The following is a 22,447-nucleotide window of genomic DNA, read 5'->3' on the forward strand; positions in this document are numbered from 1 at the left end:
ATATATACCTATACTATGTGTATACATCTATTCTGTTTTAACCTGTCAGTGTGATTTTACAGTATAGCTCACTGAATAGCCAGCTTTTCTAAAGAACACCGGTGCGTATTTCTCGCAAGTCACATGTGTGGTCTGCGTGTAATCCGTTTTTTTATCGCCCCCATAGACTTGCATTGGTGAGTCGGCCGAGATACGGTGGAAAACGCAGCCTGCTGCGATTTCTCTCGCATGTATAATACGGGCGAGAAAAAACGGATGATGCAATTTTGTTTCGCATAGCACTCGTCCGTATTTCTCTCTAGTGTGACTCCGGCCATATTCTGAGAACACTGAATATTGAACTATCTGTATTTTATTCCCTGTTTTCTAGGCTTTTGCAGACATGATCATGGTGGATCCCATATTCATTCTTGTGTCCGTTGTGGTCATTTCATTTCTGGTCAATGTTTTTCAGAAGCAGAAAAAATCCAACAATTTCCCTCCTGGTCCTATGCCTTTACCGATCATAGGAAATATGCATATGATCAACACATTAAAACCCCAAAAGTCCTTCACAGAGGTAAGAGACTCTCCGCTGTATGTACAGACATTATGTACCGGCATTATGTACAGACACAGTGTGCATTAAATTGGGATTTTTACTCTTGGCGGAGTACTACAATTGCATATGGCTTTATTTGTCAATTTTTTGTACGGTATTGACTTCATACTCTGAAATAGTGTGCTTAAAATCTTATTCCAATATAATTAGATTCAGCAACTTTTCAAAAAGTCTTAACATAGGTCATCAATGTCTGATCCATGGGGGTATGAACTGCTTTTCCTGGTGCTAGTGTCGGAAATGCTCAGATGCAAAGCTGTGAAGATCTGTCAATGTAATAGGGGCTGTGGCCAAGTAATGCACATGTACCCCATATACATACCAATTGGACTAACAAATAAAGTTGCACTCTTTAGTCCTATAGCATGTAAACATGAAATATATGAAATTGGACTTGCATTGCTTCTTTAGAAAATAGTTAAAATCTATGACACTTGGCAACTAATTCTCTCAATTCATGTATGCCCAGCAGCCACAACAATGCAGTGTACTTTGCAGGGAACCTAACCTATTGTGTTTCCTCTCTTATGATGAGAGCCTACATTTAAATGGGTAGGTAAGATCCTGCTATGATTAAAAGTGCCATTGGCTGTTAGTTATTTATGGGGATGGATACTCTTAGTATGCACCTATTCACACCTGTTTGGAAGTGATTGTCAGGTTTTTTGATATTTGTATGCATAGGCTCTCAGACCTAGCACTCCATCCATCAGCCTATGGTAGTTTTAATCACAGCAGGATGCTACCTACCCATATAAATTTATGTTTCCAGCCAAAGAGAGGAAACACATTTGGTTAGATTCCCAGCAAACAAGATTGCCTTTTCCTGGCTGCTGGGCCTACTTGAATTAGCTAATTTATTCACTAATTTTCTTTGTTTTTTATTATTTTCTAGAGGAGAAATTAAATTTCAGTTTTATACATACCAATTTTAGACAACTTATGCAGCACCCAGCTGCAGTTATTATACATTTGATGGAGATGTTCCTTTGATTGTTCGGAAATGAGCAGTTCTAGACGATGACAGCAGCAGGAACAGATAATCTGTGGGAGTGCCGGATGCTGCACCCAAAGGATCAGACACAGATGACCTCTCCAAAGGATAGGACACCAATGTTGAAGCCCCAGACCACCCCTTTAATTTATACTGTGAATCTGTGTATTCAGGTCCTTTATGTCCTAATAAAGAGAACAACAAACAAACCCTGTGTGGTTTCTGCAGTCATGGATAACTCCAGTCCCTGTGTTCAACATCAACATTTTTCCTTATTTTCAGGCAGTAGATTACAGGGCAGATAAATAAGAATAGCACTTGACTGCAGGATGGCACTACATTGTTGCTTGTAGTCTCCTACCATGGAAACACCTAGGTCTGCAAAAAATGTTAAGAGATTTTTAAATTTGCAAATGTTGTTTTATATTTTTAAAGCGTTAAATTCATTGTCTAGTATTTTAACAAAATTGCCCGCAAGGAACAAATGGTATTTAATAACTCCCCCGATAGTCTCTACTTGCTTCCTGCCACGATGACCTCACTGGAGGGGACAGTAGTTGGCGGCAGTGATCATGTGTGCATGAATAATACACAGGAAGTAACCAGAGACCGAAGACCACCACCAGCACGGCAGTGCTGAAGCCAAGAGTGTGTCAGATAGGGGACTATGGGTTACTTCATTAATTTATATAAATTTTTTTCCTTGTGGCTCACTTTTTTTAAAAAAATATCTGAAAACGTTTATTAGGAAATAGATATTAGGGCATTAGATTTTCTGTCAGCATTGACGAGAACAGAATTCGACATATAGACTAGCTGCGGCAAAAATGCATCCAATGGAGGATTTTAATGATATATTGTCTTGTGTTTACCCAGATGTCAAAGAAATACGGACCGATATTCACAGTCTATCTTGGTGCCCAAAGGCTGGTTATACTGTGTGGTTATGACACGGTGAAAGATGCTCTCGTCAACCACGCCGAGGAATTTGCCGGCAGGCCGTGTACGGCGATAGATTCCAAAGTATCAAACGAGCATGGTAAGTAATAAACGAGATTGAAATGATATCTGATTCTGAATCCTCAGTGTTACATAAGTGAAAAAAAACAGAATTAGGCTAGTTTCACACTTGCTTTTTTTTGCAGCGCCTTTTTACAGCAAAAAAACGCATTGAAAAAACGCATACAAAAGCATACAACTGCTGCGTTTTTTTCAAGCATTTTTATGAGCATGCATGAAAAAACCGCAGCGTTTTTATGCTTTTGTATGCGTTTTTAGTGCGTTTTTACCGCGTTTGCGTTTTTTTCCAACATTAGGTGGCCCCTCACACTAACCCAAACCATGACTTTACTAACCCTAACCCTGACCCTAACCCTTAACCCTAACCCTGACCCTAACCCTAACCCTAACCCTGACCCAAAACCTTAACCAAACCATACTTAACCCTAACCCAAACCCTAAACCCTAACTAACCCTAACCCTAACCCTAACCCTGACCCTAACCCTAACCCTAACCCTGACCCTAACCCTTAACCAAACCATACTTAACCCTAACCCAAACCCTAAACCCTAACTAACCCTAACCCTAACCCTAACCCTGACCCTAACCCTAACCCTAACCCTGACCCTAACCCTTAACCAAACCATACTTAACCCTAACCCTGACCCTAACCCTTAACCAAACCATACTTAACCCTAACCCTAACCCTAACCCTAATCACAGCAGGATGCTACCTACCCATATAAATTTATGTTTCCAGCCAAAGAGAGGAAACACATTTGGTTAGATTCCCAGCAAACAAGATTGCCTTTTCCTGGCTGCTGGGCCTACTTGAATTAGCTAATTTATTCACTAATTTTCTTTGTTTTTTATTATTTTCTAGAGGAGAAATTAAATTTCAGTTTTATACATACCAATTTTAGACAACTTATGCAGCACCCAGCTGCAGTTATTATACATTTGATGGAGATGTTCCTTTGATTGTTCGGAAATGAGCAGTTCTAGACGATGACAGCAGCAGGAACAGATAATCTGTGGGAGTGCCGGATGCTGCACCCAAAGGATCAGACACAGATGACCTCTCCAAAGGATAGGACACCAATGTTGAAGCCCCAGACCACCCCTTTAATTTATACTGTGAATCTGTGTATTCAGGTCCTTTATGTCCTAATAAAGAGAACAACAAACAAACCCTGTGTGGTTTCTGCAGTCATGGATAACTCCAGTCCCTGTGTTCAACATCAACATTTTTCCTTATTTTCAGGCAGTAGATTACAGGGCAGATAAATAAGAATAGCACTTGACTGCAGGATGGCACTACATTGTTGCTTGTAGTCTCCTACCATGGAAACACCTAGGTCTGCAAAAAATGTTAAGAGATTTTTAAATTTGCAAATGTTGTTTTATATTTTTAAAGCGTTAAATTCATTGTCTAGTATTTTAACAAAATTGCCCGCAAGGAACAAATGGTATTTAATAACTCCCCCGATAGTCTCTACTTGCTTCCTGCCACGATGACCTCACTGGAGGGGACAGTAGTTGGCGGCAGTGATCATGTGTGCATGAATAATACACAGGAAGTAACCAGAGACCGAAGACCACCACCAGCACGGCAGTGCTGAAGCCAAGAGTGTGTCAGATAGGGGACTATGGGTTACTTCATTAATTTATATAAATTTTTTTCCTTGTGGCTCACTTTTTTTAAAAAAATATCTGAAAACGTTTATTAGGAAATAGATATTAGGGCATTAGATTTTCTGTCAGCATTGACGAGAACAGAATTCGACATATAGACTAGCTGCGGCAAAAATGCATCCAATGGAGGATTTTAATGATATATTGTCTTGTGTTTACCCAGATGTCAAAGAAATACGGACCGATATTCACAGTCTATCTTGGTGCCCAAAGGCTGGTTATACTGTGTGGTTATGACACGGTGAAAGATGCTCTCGTCAACCACGCCGAGGAATTTGCCGGCAGGCCGTGTACGGCGATAGATTCCAAAGTATCAAACGAGCATGGTAAGTAATAAACGAGATTGAAATGATATCTGATTCTGAATCCTCAGTGTTACATAAGTGAAAAAAAACAGAATTAGGCTAGTTTCACACTTGCTTTTTTTTGCAGCGCCTTTTTACCGCAAAAAAACGCATTGAAAAAACGCATACAAAAGCATACAACTGCTGCGTTTTTTTCAAGCATTTTTATGAGCATGCATGAAAAAACCGCAGCGTTTTTATGCTTTTGTATGCGTTTTTAGTGCGTTTTTACCGCGTTTGCGTTTTTTTCCAACATTAGGTGGCCCCTCACACTAACCCAAACCATGACTTTACTAACCCTAACCCTGACCCTAACCCTTAACCCTAACCCTGACCCTAACCCTAACCCTAACCCTGACCCAAAACCTTAACCAAACCATACTTAACCCTAACCCAAACCCTAAACCCTAACTAACCCTAACCCTAACCCTAACCCTGACCCTAACCCTAACCCTAACCCTGACCCTAACCCTTAACCAAACCATACTTAACCCTAACCCAAACCCTAAACCCTAACTAACCCTAACCCTAACCCTAACCCTGACCCTAACCCTAACCCTGACCCTAACCCTTAACCAAACCATACTTAACCCTAACCCTGACCCTAACCCTTAACCAAACCATACTTAACCCTAACCCAAACCCTAACTAACCCTAACCCTGACCTTAACCCTAACCCTAACCCTAACCCTGACCCTAACCCTAACCCTAACCCTGACCCTAACCCTTAACCAAACCATACTTAACCCTAACCCTGACCCTAACCCTTAACCAAACCATACTTAACCCTAACCCAAACCCTAACTAACCCTAACCCTGACCTTAACCCTAACCCTAACCCTGACCCTAACCCTAACCCTAACCCTGACCCTAACCCTTAACCAAACCATACTTAACCCTAACCCTGACCCTAACCCTTAACCAAACCATACTTAACCCTAACCCAAACCCTAACTAACCCTAACCCTGACCTTAACCCTAACCCTAACCCTGACCCTAACCCTAACCCTAACCCTGACCCTAACCCTAACCCTGACCCTAACCCTTAACCAAACCATACTTAACCCTAACCCTGACCCTAACCCTTAACCAAACCATACTTAACCCTAACCCTGACCCTAACCCTAACCCTGACCCTGACCCTAACCCTAACCCTAAACCCCCTTAACTAACCCTAACTCTAACCCAAACCCCTAAATTCCATGGTTAACAAAAAAAAACGCATGTGCAAAAAAACGCATACATGAGCATGCCAGTGCGCACGTATGCGCATCCATAGGCTATAATGGCCATTTTTAGCGCAAAACGTGCGCATACGTGCGCATGCGCTTTTTTGCAAGGCCAAAAAATGCAACATGCTGCGTCTGGAAAATACAAACGCTCACCCCCAAAAAACGCAGCGCATGAAAATCGCATACGTGCGCTTACCAGCGCGCAGGTATGCGCACCCATGTTAAATATAGGGGAAAAAACGCATGCGCAGGTATGCGTTTTTTTCCAGCGCTAAAAAACGCAAATGTGAAACCAGCCTTAGGGCCATAAAGTTCAACCTTTCTCCACCAGTTCTACATTCTCTTTCGTTAGATTGTTTATCACCCACAATGCCATTGGATGTGAGCAATGCATCCAGCTCTCCTATAACTGCTGTTATAGTGTTGGCCATTATTACCTCTTGTGGTCGGCATTCCACACTCTGACTGCCCTAACTGTAAAGAACCCTTTCCTATTTAGCTACCAGAAATCTTTTCTCCACATATAATGAATGTTCTCCGTAAGGTCTTCGGAAGGAATAGGTCACGTGCCATCCTTTGTACTGACCACACTTGTATTATACAAATAAATTAGTTTTTTTCTAAGCTATTTAATTTCAAATATCCTATCACAACATTTTACATGGGGTTTTGTGGGACATGGATATTGATTACCAATCATTGGGATTCACCTCCGGGCACCCCAACTGATCAGCTGTTTGCAGATCCATGGCAGCCAGCTCAGCTCCTATTTACATGAACAGAAATTAACTTACATTACCTGAGAACAGCTATTAAATTGTGCACAGAGCTGTGTTTTCCAATTCTGCCCACCATTTTACATTCAGCTGACGTGGAAGCTGCAAGTTGGGGGTTCCGGGTGTCAAACCCAAATTTATGTTATATGGATGACCAGTCATAAGGCTAGGTCATCAGTATCTATGCCATCTCATACATTCCTCAACTTTGAAATTGCAATACCTAAAAAATTTCAAAACTTCTTGGTTTCTTCTGTATCTAATATATAATTGCCAATCATCTCCGTCACAGCTTCCGGTGATTGTGTCGCTATCCCACAATCCACCACGCCGCATCGGAAGTACACCGAACGCCATATTGGAATAGCTAATTGATGGGTATTCCAATATGGCACCCGCTAGTGGTACCAGGCCCTTGCGCAGTACCACCAGCAGGACTCCTGCCGGGACACCCTTCACCGCCAGACCCCCACCAGGACACCCGCCACCACCGAACCCCCACCGGGACACCCAACCGCCGTCGCCGGACCCCCCGCCGTCGGACCCCCACCGCTGTCACAGGATCCCCGCCGGCACACCCGTCCCCACCTGACAACCGCCACATCTCGCAGCTGCCTACCCACCCACCTCCGTGCAGTCACAGCCAGCAAGAAAGATTGCGGCTTGCGACTTGTGCTGGAGATGGGCTGCGCGCGCCCTCTGGTGGCGTGGCACCGCATCTCCAGCACAGGCCACAAACCACCGCTTTTGCTGATGGCTGTGACTACACAGAGGTAGGTGGGCAGACAGCTGCGGGACACACACCCCACACACACACACACACTACAGACATGAATGTACATGAATGTACACACACACTTGAATGTACACACACATACATGTACTCACATATATAAACACATAGACATGCATACATACACACACAGTATAATGTCCCCACATGCACTTACACATGCACGCACTTACACACAAACACACGTATACACAAACACATACATACACAGAGTATAATGTCCTCACATACACACACAAGCACGCACATACACTCACTTGCATACACACACGCATATATATACACACATTCATGTGCACGCACATACACACATGGAAGCACACACATACAAACAAAGAATTGCTACTTCCAATAGGTGGCACTAGAGTTCAAGTCCTCTTCATCTCTGAAGAGACAATTTGCATAATTTGCATACAAACAAATACACATACAGTACATTGCGGAAGTATTCGGCCCCCTGGAACTTTTCAATCTTTTCCCACATATCATGCTTCAAACAAAAAGATACCAGATGTAAATTTTTGGTGAAGAATCAACAACAAGTGGGACACAATTGTGAAATTGAACAAAATTTATTGTTTATTTTACATTTTTGTGGAAATTCAAAAACTGAAAGGTGGGGCGTGCAATATTATTCTGCCCCTTTACTTTCAGTGCAGCAAACTCACTCCAGAAGTTCATTGTGGATCTCTGAATGATCCGAATTGACTAATGATGATAAATACCTTTTCACTCGGAAACAGGGGGTGTGGCTAAGCGGCAACAGCCACAGCACACGCAGAAGCAGGCAGTCTTGGCGGGAACAGGCAGTGCACAGCTCGGAAAGAGAAGTGCTCCGTCCCTTGAGCACTAGGACTACGCCGTCCCACATTCAGGGACTCCCGCCGTCACCGGTGGGAATTACAGAGAGGGAAGTGCAGTGTGCCCGGTAACTGGCAGAGAGCGAGGTGCTATGCACTTCGTGTCCGTTATTACAGCGCACATTCCGCATAGAGAGAACCGGGTACTGGACAGATGTTTGCGGCCCACCTTACTAGCATATACCTGCCCACCCACGGTGGACCTTGATAGTGCTGCGGCCTTGTTTGCTCCAGCCATATGCTCATGTACTAGGAACTCAGCGGAAGGTGCCCGAGACTGACCGCTGCTGCCAGAAGACGGACCACTGTTACCAACAGAATCTTCTTGGACAAACACCACACCAGCCGTTGTTGGCGCTACTAACCCCCAAGTAGTACCTGCAGTCTGAGGAACTCCTGACACGATAAGTGCACAAAGGCTGCTATTCCGCCATTTAACCCTTCATCTCCCTGCGAGGAGTTAACCCTCTGATAATTTAAAACTGTTAAATTTGTTAATTCTTGCCCTGGCTTCTGCCTGTCACTGCATCCCGCAACCTGCTTTCACTAACACAAGCAACATGTGGTCTTGTGCTGTTCTGTTGAAAAACTGATCCTGGAACAATTAGCAGAAATGCTCTCATCACAGTTCCACAACCAAATCAATGTAATGCCAAGCTATTAGTGTACTGTGAATAACAATAATAGTAATAATAATAATATTAATAATAATAACAATTGCCTTCATTGTTCGGACCAGCCATAATGTAAGGGTATGTGCACACGGTGTGGATTCTACTGCGGATCCGCAGCGTTTCTGCAGATGCGGGTCCGCAGCAGATTTAGGTGCATTGCACAGTACCATTGTTTTCAATGGTAAACTGGAAAACGCTGTGCACATGCTGCGGATTTTTCAGCGCGGTTTTGCTGCGGTTTACAATCCACAGCATGTCAATTTTTTTGTCCAGAAATGCTGCGGTTTCACACCTCATCCATTATGAGGTGTAAAACCGCAGGGCAAAACCGCAGGCAAAACCGCAGATAAACCGGATTTATCTGCGGCTTTCACTACAAAATCCACAGAGGCAGAAAACTCCGTGTGCACATAGCCATAGAATCAGGTGTTCATGTAATGCTGCATGAACTGGTTATCAGCTTAAGTATGTAACAGTACAGACACAGAGGGCTATTAAATGCATAAAGCATGAGAGAACATGATACGAGGAACCTGGTTATGGTAAAAGATTTTGATTGGGTAACACAGGGATAGTTAGATTAATGCGTTGAGATGGTAGGCCAGTCTGAACAAATGCATTTTTAGGGCACACTTAAAACTGTGGGGATTGGGGATTAATCTTATTAACCTGGGTAGTGCATTCCAAAGAAGTGGCACAGCACGTGAAAAGTCTTGGAGACGGGAGTGGGAGGTTGTGATTATTGAGGATGTTAACCTCAGTTCATTGGCAGAATGGAGGGCATGGGTAGGGTGGTAGACTGAGATGAGGGAGGAGATGTAGGGTGGTGCTGAGGCATGGAGTGTTTTGTGGGTGGGGGGAAAAAGTTTGTACTGGATTCTGGAGTGGATGGGTAACCAGTAGAGATGAGCGACTTTGCCTTTTTTCGGGTCGAGTCGAGTTTCGTGAAACCCGACTTTCGCAAAAGTCGGGTCGAACGAAATCGACCGATTAGCGTGAAAAGTCGAAGGCCGACTGAAACACGAAACCCAACGCAAGTCAATGTGGAAGCCAAGTCGGCAGGGAGTGGAGGCCAGGAAACACACCTACAGTGCCCTTTTGAATGCCAAAAACATGAATTATTATTACTGAAGCATTTCAACCTTAATTTACTTCATAATACTAGTTACGCACTGAAAAATGGGGGTTATTTGGCTAAATTTGTGGGGGGTAGGGCTGGCTCCAGGTTTTCATGTGCCCTGGGCCAAAGAGCGCCCCTTTAACACATAGCACACCTAATGATTCTCCGATATGGCAGAGAAATAGCGGTATAGTACAATGAAAAATACTTCACTTTTTTACATCTCATGACTGATATCCATTTTAAATTCTCCAATAGCTCCAAAAATGGACAGTATATTACTCCATACAGTATTATGGCCACTGCATAGTGCGCTATACAGAGTAATGAGGCCAATATATTTCTCCATACAGAATCATTGGTCCCATATAATGTTTGAAACAGTATATGATGAGCTCCACATAATGCTACAGTATATGTTGGTCCCCATGGATGAAGCTCCACTGTCTTATGGGCCCAAATAATGCTCCATACATAATGGGCCCCATTTCTAATGCTCTAGTGTATAATGGGCCCTGTAAATGCTGCTCCAGTGTCTGATGTCCACCTTTGGAATGCTCCAGTGTATGGTGGGCCCCATATATCATTCTCCAGAGTATAGTGCTCCCCAAAAATTGCTGTCCCAACATTGAAAACAATTAAATAAGTCTCTTCAAATAAGTCTCCTCACTAGGGAATCCCTGTACTAGTCTGGGCGTACAGACGTTATGTCATTGCACTCTCTGATCAGAATATCACTGTCAGGAAACGCGGAAGACGTCATGGCATTGGAGCAGGGAGAGGTAAGTATTTCAACTTTGCAAGTGCTGTGATCCTGAGCAAGCAGGGGGGCCCACTCGTTGGCGACAGCACTGGCACAGGGCCCCTCATAGTACGGCAGTGTGTCTGACGGCGGGTGTGCACCCCCACCGTCAGAGACACTTGATTGCACTATGAGGGACCCTGTGCCAGTGCCCGCACCCAAGAGTCAGCCCACCCACCTGTCCAGGGCAACGGCACTCACACGGTAGCGTGCGCTAGGTGGTGACCCCAGCCATGGGGGGAGGAGGCAGCCCAGTTAGGGAGGTTTACAAAATGGCAAATGTTGATGTGGGACATTCACCTGCTGCTAAAGGTGAAATTGGTCAAGTCCCAGGAGGAGGACGACCAAAGAAAGCCATTTTTCTGGCAACCTATGTGTCATCAGGGTAAGGTGTGACAAAATCCTTGGAAACCCATGCATGGTTCATTTTAATGAAGGTTAGATCATCCACATTTTGGGTCGAGAGACAGGTCCTTTTTTCTGTCAGGATTGATCCAGCAGCACTGAAGACTCTTTCCGATAGCACACTTGCAGCTGGGCAAGCGAGCTCCTGTAAGGCATATTGTGCCAATTCAGGCCAGGTGTCCAGTTTAGCAGCCCAATAGTCAAATGGGAATGACCTGTGCGGGAGAACATCGATATGGGACGAGAAGTAGTTTGTAACCATAGTTGACAACTGCTGTCTCCTGTCACTTTCAATCGATGCAGTATTACCAGTCGTGTGAGCGGGACTTGAAAAATCAGTCCACAGCATGGTCATGAAACCCCTGTCTCCAACGCCACTTCTGATGTGTGCACCACCAACACCTCTTCCAAGCTGTCCCCGGCCCCTACGGCTTGTGTGAGAAACATCACCGCTGCTGTGTGCTGGGAATGCCTCAACCAACCGGTTTACCAGAGTTGCTTGTTTGTTAGCCAATATTAGGTCAAGGTTCTCCTGTGGCATGATGTTTTGGAATTTGCCTTTATCCAGGATGCTGGCCAACCAGTAGTCGTCATCGTTCATCATTTTGGCAATGCGGGGGTCCCTTTTTAGGACCTGCAAGGCATAATCTGACATGTGGGCCAATGTTCCCGGTGTCAATGATGCACTGCGAGTGCTGGGTGGAGGAGCACTTTCTGGCAAATCCACATCCCTCCAGTCACGCACAAACCCTGTACCAGACCTTGCCATTCCAACATTTTCTCTTGCCCCACGAGAAGCATCCTCCTCCCCTAAATAATCATCCCCATCATCATCCTCCTCCTCCTCTTCCTCTTCTTCCTCCACTTCGTCCAGGAGAGTTCCTGGAGCAGACAATGGCTGACTGTCATCAAGGCATCCCTCCTCCTCTTCCTCATCATCCTCGGCTGCAGACGCCTGCTCCTTAATGTGCATCAAAGTTTGCATGAGCAGACGCATAAGTGGGATGCTCATGCTTATGATGGCGTCGTCTGCGCTTACCAGCCATGTGCATTCCTCAAAACACTGAAGGACTTTACAGAAGTCTTTCAGCTTCGACCACTGCACACCTGTCAACTCCATGTCTGCCCTCAAAGTGCCTGCCCGTGTATCCTCCCACAAATGCATTACGGCCTGCCTCTTTTCGCACAGCCACTCAACCATGTGCAGGGTGGAGTTCCACCTTGTGGCAACATCGATAATTAGGCTGTGCTTGGGAAGGTGGAGCAATCGCTACAGCTTCTGCATACGACTGGAGTGTACTGGCGACCGGCGGATGTGCGAGCACAGTCTTCGGACCTTCTGGAGCAGGCCTGTTAACTCCAGATAATTATTGAGGAAGCACTGCACCACTAGGTTCAAGGTGTGAGCCAAGCAAGGTATGTGTCTGAGTTTTGAAAGGGCTATGGCTGCCACAAATTTCCGGCCGTTATCACTAACTACCTTGCCTGCCTCAAGATGTAGACTGCCCAGCCATGACTCAGTTTGTTGCTAAAAGAAGTCGGCCAGCACCTCCGCGGTGTGTCTGTCGCCCAAACACATCATCTACAACACAGCCTGCTGACGCTGATCGATAGAGGGACACCTCGTGTGCAACACTGGCAGCTGCGGATGGAGTGCTCGTGCGACTGCGTTCAGTGGACGAGCTTTCGCTTCTGGAGGAGGAGGGTCGAACGCCTACAGTCAACTGTTTCCTATACCGTAGGCTAGGCAGCACTGTCCGACCACTGCTGTCCCCTGTGGACCCTGCATCCACCACATTAACCCAGTGCGCAGTGATGGACACGTAACGGCCCTGACCATGCCTACTGGACCATGCATCAGTTGTGAGGTGCACCTTTCCACTCACTGATTGCTTGAGTGCATGTACAATGCGGTCTTTCACATGAAGGTGGAGGGCTGGGATGGCTTTGCGAGAAAAGAAGTGGCGACTGGGTAGGTCATAGCATGGTACTGCGTAGGCCATGAGTTCGCGGAAAGCTGCGCTTTCAACCACTGATAGGGCATCATCTCTAACGAGATTAGTTTGGCAATGTGGGCGTTCAAACCTAGTGTACGCAGATGACAGGATGAGTACTTTCTTGTCCTACTCATAGTTTCTGGTAGGGTGAGCTGGACTTGAGAGCTGCATATGGTCGAACTAGCGGTGGACATGGCGGACTGAGAGAGGGTTGATGATGGTGATGGAGTTGGTGTTCTTTATGATGGCCTAGATTCAGTCTTTCATTGCAATAACAGTGTGATTCCCTGACTGATTTGCCCTTGCGACGACAACTCAACATTTGCTGCTGGTGGTATGCTTACCGATGGGCTTACAGTGGGGGAAACAATGGAGTGTTGCTGACTACCTTCTTTGGGAGCAGTTGCACATGTGGTACGTGAGTTTTGGTAGTCCATCCACGCTTGCAAGTGCATGGTGGTTAAATGTCTTAGCATTCAACTGGTATTCAAATTTCTCAGATTTTTCCCTCAGCTAAAGGTCTGTGCGCACTTCTTACATATAACCTTTGCCTGATCATTAGGATTTTGTTCAAAAAAGTGCCATACTGCACGCTTCCTACTATGGAAGACATTTTGAGGCCTTGCACGCTGTGCTCTTTTGACCGTCTGGCCAAGCTGTCCTGCAACTCTTTTGGTTTTTGTAACCTGTTTTTGGACTGCTCCGGGCCTGCCAGATAACAGCTGTTGTGATGTCGATGCCCGCTGCGGATGCTCCTCCTCCTCTTCTGAGCTAATGGCAGCGGCACCCTCTTCCCCCAATGGATGCCAATCTGGGTCAACAACTGGGTCATCCATCACCTCCTCTTCAATGTCATGTGCACCTTCCTCTGTGTCACCATGTATGGTGGTATATAGGGGCACCTGAGTTTCATCAGGGTCAGATTTTGCCTCAGTACACTGCCAGGACAATGTAGTGCTCTGAGTGAATGTACCAGCAGGCTCATCTATCAGTGGCTGTGCATCAGTGCACTCCATGTCAGATTCATCTTGGGCAGGGTAATTCACGATTTGACTTGATAACCCAGGCATGGCATGTGAAAACAGCTCCATGGAGCAATCTGTAGTGTGGCCTGCTGCATCCTTCAATTTTGGTTGGGGTGAAGGACACAAGGAAAGGTGTGGTTCATGACCATGAGCCTCCAATGACGACTCAGTGCTTTAAGTTTTAAAACTTCAGAAGAGGAGGCGATAGAGCAGGAGGCTGAGTCAGCAATGTAAGCCAAAACTTGTTCTTGAAGCTCTGGCTTTAAAAATGGTTTACCTCCTCCCAGAAAAGGGAGCCTTCGAGGCCTTGTGGAGCCAGACGATGATGCAGGCTCAACACCTCCTGCATTAGGTGCTATTTTGCATTTGCCACTACCAGCAGATCCACCACCAAACACTATCATTACCAGCTGACAACCCCCGCCCACTTTCATGGACTCTTCCACCACACTTCCTCATTTTTAGGTAAAATGTAACCAAAAAACCACCAACTATATGGTACTGTAAAACAAGGTACACGGTGTATATAGGAGTGGGGAGAATTTGAATCTCTCTAGACTTCAGGACACAGTTAGATTCTGTCAGGCCCTGTTTATATTACACCGCAATGTGACAGGTAGATTCTAGATGGTGTAAGAAAGGTGTATATAGAACTGTGGAGAATTTGAATCTCTCTAGACTTCAGGACACAGTTGGATTTTGTCAGGCCCTGTTTATATTACACCACAATGTGACAGGCAGATTCTGGATGGTGTAAGAAAGGTGTATAGAGGACTGTGGAGAATTGGAATCTCTCTAGACTTCAGGACACAGTTGGATTCTGTCAGGCCCTGTTTATATTACACCGCAATGTGACAGGCAGATTCTGGATGGTGTAAGAAAGGTATATAGAGGACTTGGGAGAATTGGAATCTCTGTAGACTTCAGGACACAGTTGGATTCTGTCAGGCCCTGTTTATTTTACACCGCAATGCGACAGGCAGATTCTGGATGGTGTAATAAAGGTGGATAGAGGACTGTGGAGAATTGGAATCTCTGTAGACTTCAGGACACAGTTGGATTCTGTCAGGCCCTGTTTATTTTACACCGCAATGTGACAGGCAGATTCTGGATGTTGTAAGAAAGGTGGATAGAGGACTGTGGAGAATTGGAATCTCTCTACACTTCAGGACACAGTTGGATTCTGTCACGCCCTGTGTCTATAATACCGCAATGTGACCGGCAGAAATTGCCTAGTGTATGACAAACTACAAGGTGTATATAGAATTGAGCAGAATTGGAATCTCCCTAGAGTGTAGATCTGTAAGAACGGACAAACTCCTCGGCTTTTCCTTACAGAGTCACACACTTAGCTTCAATTTGGCCGTGATAACAGCCGTTACACTGTACTGAGAGAGGAGCGTGCACGTACACCGCTGTACGGTGTATGTAAAATTGTCAAAGTCCGTGTTTTTGTATACGGACTGACACACGCTGTCTCTCTCTAGTTTTGAATGTAATCAAACAGCAGATATACAAATCTGTTTGAAAAACGGACAAAACTCTAAGGTGTAGGTCTGTAAGAACGGACAAACTCCTCAGCTTTTCCTTACAGAGTTAGGCTGGTTTCACACATGCGTTTTTTTGCCCTGTGTTTTAGCGCAAAAAAACGCATGCGTTTTTCCCCCTATACTTTAACATGGGTGCGCATATGTGTGCATACATATGCGTTTGTACGCATTTGTATGTGCATGCGTTTTTTTGCAGTGTGCGCTCAGGCGCACAAAATGCATCCTGTTGCATTTTTTGTGCGTTCGACTTACCCCCAAAAAACTCAAGCGCACGCAATGCGTTTGTTACAGCAACACACCCATAATAGTCTATGGGTGCGCATACGTGCGCATTGTAATGCGCACGTATACGCAAAAAAATCATGCTTTTTTTAAAAAAAATGCACCAAAACCCACAAAAAACGCACACAAACGCTTGATGCGTTTTTTTCATGCGTTTGTGTGCGCAAAAAACGCGCAGCAAAAAACGCAAGTGTGAAAGTAGCCTTACACACAGATTGTCAAGCTCTGTGTTTTTGTATACGGACTGACACACGCTGTCTCTCTAGTTTTAAATGTAATCAAACAGCAGATATACAAAACTGTTTGAAAAACGGACAAAACTCTAAGGTGTAGGTCTGTAAGAACGGACAAACTCCTCGGCTTTTCCTTAGAGAGTCACACACAGCTTCAATTTGGCCGTGATAACAGCCATTACACAGTACTGTGTGAGGAGCGTACACCGCTGTACGGTGTGTGAAAAAATGAACACTCACTACCTCACCAGGACAAAACAATACAATTTGGATTGCTTTTAAAAAGCAGTTTGAACACCAGTGTGCACACAGCAATGCAGGTAGCCTTAAAAGGCAGCCTAATCACCACCAGCGATGCTGCACAAAAGCAAAAATCTTCACCTTTCACTGCACACTAACTACAGTGAAAAGCGCTATCAGCAGAAGCATTTTGTTTTCTTTTGGCCTTCCTAACGCTCTCCCTACAGAATCAGCAGCAGCAGTAGCAGCTCTCCCTATTGTGAGATCAGCATAAATAACATGGCGGTCGGCGTGCACGCCCTTTTATAGCCCCTGTGGCGCCACACAAAGCAAGCCAATCACTTGAATGCCCTTCTCAAAGATGGTGGTGACCGCTGCCTGTGTCATCACGTTGCCCACAATGTCCGTTCTTCCTGATTGGCTGAAAAAGGGCGCTAAAGCATCTTTTGAAACGAGACTTTGGCGCAATGGTCACCGACCTCGTGGTCGACCTCACGCTAAGGTTGGGTTTCGTTTCATGAAACCCGACTTTGGCGAAAGTTGGCGACTTTTGAATTTTTTCCACCCGTTTTGCTCAACTCTAGTTGGGAGCAATTTTTGAGGAACACGACACTCTGGAGAATGATATCTGGGGCCCACCATACACTGGAGCATTCCAAAGGTGGACATCAGTCACTGGAGCAGCATTTACAGGGCCCAATATACACTGGAGCATTAGAAATGGGGCCCATTATATATGGAGCATTATTTTGGCCCATAAGACAGTGGAGCTTCATCCATGGTGACCAACATATACTGTAGCATTATGTGGAGCTCATCATATACTGTATCAAACATTATATGGGACCAATGATTCTGTATGGAGAAATATATGGGCCTCATTACTCTGTATGGCGCACTATGCGGTGGCCATAATACTGTATGGAGGAATATACTGTCTGTGTTTGGAGCTATTGGAGAATTTAAAATGGATATCAGTCATGTGATGTAAGAATTGAAGTATTTTTCATTGTACTGTACTGCTATTTCTCTGCCGTATCAAAGGATCATGAATTGTGTCAAGTGTTAAAGGAGCCCAGTGACACTCTTTGGCCCTGGGCCCACGAAAATCTGGAGCCAGCACTACCCCCCCCCACAACTTTAGCCAAATAACCCCCAGTTTTCAATGCCTAACTATTATTATAAAATAAATTAAGGTTGACAAGTTTAAGGAATAAGAATTGATGTTTTTGGCATTAAAATGGGCACTCTAGGTGTTTTTCCTGTCCTCCACTCACTGCCGACTTTTCTTCCCCATTGACTTACATTGGGTTTCGTGTTTCAGTCGGACTTCGACTTTTCACAATAATCGGCCGATTGCTTTCGACCTGACTTTTGCGAATGTCGGGTTTCATGAAACTCGACTCGACCCAGAAAAAGGCAAAGTCGCTCACCTCTAATAGCCAGTGTAATGACTGGCACAAGGTAAAGGCATCGGTGTAACAATTGGCAAGGAATATGATCCTGGCTGCAGCATTCAAGACAGATTGGAGAGGGGAGAGTTTGGTAAGAGGGAGACCGATTAGAAGAGCATTACAATAGTCGAGACAAGAATGAATAAGAGAAACAGTAAGAGTTTTTGCAGAGTCAAAAGTAAGAAAAGGTCGAATTCTAGAAATGTTTTTGAGGTGCAGATGACAAAAGCGAGCCAGTGATCGAATGTGGGGGGCAAAGGAAAGCTCGGAGTCAGGTATGACTCCAAGACAGTGGGAATGTTGCTGGGGAGTAATAGTGGAACCACACACGGAAATGGCAATGTCCGATATAGGTACATTAGTAGAGGGAGGAAACACAAGGAGTTCAGTCTTTGACAGGTTCAGTTTCAGTTATAGTGAGGAGGACATGATGTTAGACACAGCGTTTAGACAATCGCCTGTGTTTTCTAGAAAGGCTGGCGTGATGTCAGGTGAAGAAGCGTATAATTGGGTGTCATCAGCATAGAGATGGTACTGGAAACCAAATCTACTGATTGTTTGACCAATAGGGGCAGTGTACAAGGAGAAGAGGAAGGGGCCTAGAAACGATCCTTGAGGAACCCCAACAGTAAGGGGAAGGTGAGAGGAGGAGGAACTGGCAAAAGATACAGTAAAAGAGGGGTCAGAGAGATAGGAGGAGAACCAGGAGAGAACGGTGTTATTGAGGCCAATGGAACGGAGCATAGTGAGGAGGAGCTGATGATCTACAGTGTCGAATGCTGCAGAGAGATCCAAGAGAATTAGCATGGAGTAATGACCATTTAATTTAGCTGTTAGTAGATCATTAGAGACTTTAGTGAGGCCAGTTTCAGTAGAGTGTAAAGAGTGGAAACCGGATTGGAGAGGGTCGAGAAGAGAGTTATCAAAGAGATAGCGGATAAGACGGGAGTGGACCAGGCGTTCCAGGAGTTTAGAGATGAAGGGAAGATTAGAGACAGGTCTATAGTTAGCGGCACAGTTTTGGTCGAGGGATGGTTTTTTAAGTAGCGGATGTATGATGGCATGCTTAAATGAGGAGGGAAAGATACCAGAAGAGAGAGAGAGGTTAAATATTTTAGTTAGGTGAGGGGTGACAGCAGGGGAAAGGGACTGAAGGAGATGTGATGGAAATGGGTCACTGGTGCAAGTGGTTGGGCGAGAAGATGCAAGGAGCCTACTTACTTCTTCTTCTGTGACTGGTTCAAAATCAGAGAGTGAGCTAGATGCAGTGGGGGAGGGAGGACAGTGCATGCTATGAGGTGATTGGGAGATAATTTCCTGTCAGATCTGGTCAATTTTTTCTTTGAAGTAATTGGCCAGATCGTCAGCTCGGAGCTCCGTGGTTGGGGCCTGTACTCTTGGGTTGAGTAGAGAATGAAAAGTGTCAAAGAGACGTTTCGGGTTATTTGACAGTGAGGTGATGAGGGTGTTGAAATAGGTTTGTTTGGAGAGGTGAAGGGCAGTGTTGTATGTTCTAAGCATAAACATACTGTATAATGGATGAAGGAGAAGGAGGATGGAAAGAGTGAGCAGATGGTTAAGTGATTTGTGAGAGCGTCTCTTGTGTTGGATGGTGGGACTGAATGGATCTGTGCTGTTTAGCAATCTGAAAAGAGTGCTATACATAGGAGAGTAAAGGACTGAGGGGCCAATATAGATGGAGTGTAAAGAGTTAGTGCAAGAACTGTGGATGTGTGTGAATGCAGAAGCCACGACATACATTATACAAATGCATATGGTAAATAATTGTTGTAGTCCAAATGTACTGGGAATAGGTTTGTATAAATGTCTTACCTGTCTTCTGCCCTGTCTAACTGCCATGGTATAACTGCCAAGTACTTTGATTAAATGTACATAAATGCTAACCCCTGCATAAATGCTTCCCCAGGCTGTGTCTCAATATATAGGAGGCCAGCTCTAAGATCTCTCACTATTTTACCTCGTTAGCAATCAATCAAATAAGTTAAGACAGCAGGAGGCCATAAATGAACTAACAAATAAACATTGCCTACATGGATCATAAACCACTTTGAAAAAGTTGCATGACCTTACACCATAAATGGACAAGCAGAGTAAGTTTAAATGCCTAAATATCATTACATATGCTTGCAAATATTAATAGGAAGAACTGTATACATGCAGGATGGATCAGTGCAGGAGATGAATGAGCTAATTAACATTACAAACTGCTTGCTGACATAAAATAGTGTGAACACATGCAGGATGGATCAGTGCAGGAGTTGAGTGAGCTGATTACCTGTATGAAGAGAATAGAGATGCTTGATAGATTCTCCTTTGGTATACCTGCCAAGTACTTTGATGAAATGTAGTTCGATTAAATGTACATAAATGCTAACCCCTGCAAATGAAGACTAGAGGAATCCAGCTACATATATTATACCACACTAAAATCCTGGAAATAGAACTGGTGTAATGTTCCCTCATGAAGGCCTCTTTATTGCTTTACAAATGTGGTCTCCAGATGAAGATTGAAATGAAGGTACAGTATGTCCTCTTCAGTGTTGAGTCCTACTTGTCTTGGACGTAATAATAGCCACAATTTTGCCTGAAGTGGAGACTAGAAATGAGCGACTTTGCCTTTTTTCGGGTCGAGTCGGGTTTCATGAAACCCGACTTTCACAAAAGTCGGGTCGAACGAATCGGCTGACTAGGGAAAAGTCGGAGGCCGACTGAAACACGAAACCCAATGCAAGTCAATGGGGAAGCAAAGTCGGCAGGGAGTGGAGGACAGGAAACACACCTACAGTGCCCATTTCAATGCCAAAAACATCAATTCTTATAACTGAAGCTTGTCAACCTTAATTTACTTCCTAATAACAGTTACGCATTGAAAGCTGGGGGTTATTTGGCTAAAGTTGTGGGGGGGTTGGGCTGGCTCCAGATTTTCGTGTGCCCTGGGCCAAAGAGTGTCAGTGCGCCCCTTTAACACATACCACAACTCATGATGCTCCGATGCGCCACAGAAATATAGGTATAGTACAATGACACATATTTCACTGCTTACATGACATGACTGATCTATTTTAAATTGTACAATAGCTCAAAAACAGGACAGTATATTACTCCATACAGTGTTATGGCTACCACATTGTGCACCATACAGAATAATGAGCCCCATATATTTCTCCATACCAAATAATTAGTCACATATAATGTTCCATACAGTATATGATGAGCTTCACATAATGCTCCTTATTTAATGGGTACCATTTGTAATGCTCCAGTGTATAATGTGCCCCTTAGATGCTGCTCCAGTGTCTGATCTGCCCCATTTACATTGCTCCAGTACATGATGGGCCTCATGGATGATGCTCCAGTGTATGATGGGCTCCAATAATGCTCCATATATAATGGGCCCCATTTGTAATGCTCCAGTGTATAATGTGCCCCTTAGATGCTGCTCCAGTGTCTGATCTGCCCCATTTACAATGTTCCAATACATGATCAGCCTCATGGATGATGCTCCAGTGTATCATGGGCCCTAATAATGCTCCATATATAATGGGCCCCGTTTGTAATGCTCCAGTGTATAATGTGCCCCTTAGATGCTGATCCAGTGTCTGATCTGCCCCATTTACATTGCTCCAGTACATGATGGGCCTCATGGATGATGCTCCAGTGTATGATGGGGTCCAATAATGCTCCATATATAATGGGCCCCATTTGTAATGCTCCAGTGTATAATGGGCCCCTTAGATGCTGCTCCAGTGTCTGATCTGCCCCATTTACATTGCTCCAGTACATGATGGGCCTTATTTTTAATTAACCCAGGCATGGTGTGTGAAAAGAGCTCCATGGAGTAATCTGAGGTGTGTGCTTCCACATCCTTCACTTTTGGTGCAGATGAAGGACACAAGAAAAGGGGTTGCTCCTGACCAGAAACCTGCAGTTACGACTCAGTGCTTGCATTTTTTACAACTTCAGAAGAGGAGGCGATAGAGCTGGAGGCTGTTTCAGCAATGTAAGCCACAAACAGTTCCTGATGCTCTGGCTTTAAAAGCAGTCTACCTACTCCCAGAAAAGGGAGCCTTACAGGCCTTCCAGAGCTACACCATGATGCTGGCTCAACACCTCCTGCCTTAGCTGCTATTGTATTTTTGGCACTACCAGCAGATGCACCACCACCACCATCGGTACCAGGTGGCCCTCCACGCCCACATGCGTGTCCTCTTCCACCATACTTCCTCATGTTTTGGAAAATGGACCCAAAATACCAGCAGATATATGGTACTGTATCAGAAGCGTACAGCTCTATACAGTCTATGGATAACAGTAAATCTCCGTATATATTTCATGAGGCATACACAGGC

The 22,447-nt window shown here is 44.7% G+C and overlaps 1 protein-coding gene across 2 annotated transcripts in view; it reads left to right on the forward strand.

The window, feature by feature from the left end:
- LOC141098571 (cytochrome P450 2C23-like) overlaps positions 1-22,447 on the forward strand; it is a 211,295-nt gene that overhangs the window by 8,256 nt on the left and 180,592 nt on the right. The window contains exons 2-3 of one of the 2 annotated variants that reach the window (XM_073586477.1): positions 369-559; positions 2,472-2,634. In XM_073586477.1, coding sequence (XP_073442578.1) covers positions 369-559; positions 2,472-2,634 — 354 coding nt within the window. Of the gene's footprint in view, positions 1-368; positions 560-2,471; positions 2,635-4,425; positions 4,617-22,447 lie in introns of those variants that run through there. The other variant, XM_073586476.1, reaches the window with a different exon arrangement.

This window comes from Dendrobates tinctorius, unplaced genomic scaffold (assembly GCF_039654945.1).
Source record: "Dendrobates tinctorius isolate UK_male_01 unplaced genomic scaffold, ASM3965494v1 ptg000093l, whole genome shotgun sequence".
In the NCBI taxonomy this organism is placed as follows: domain Eukaryota; kingdom Metazoa; phylum Chordata; class Amphibia; order Anura; family Dendrobatidae; genus Dendrobates; species Dendrobates tinctorius.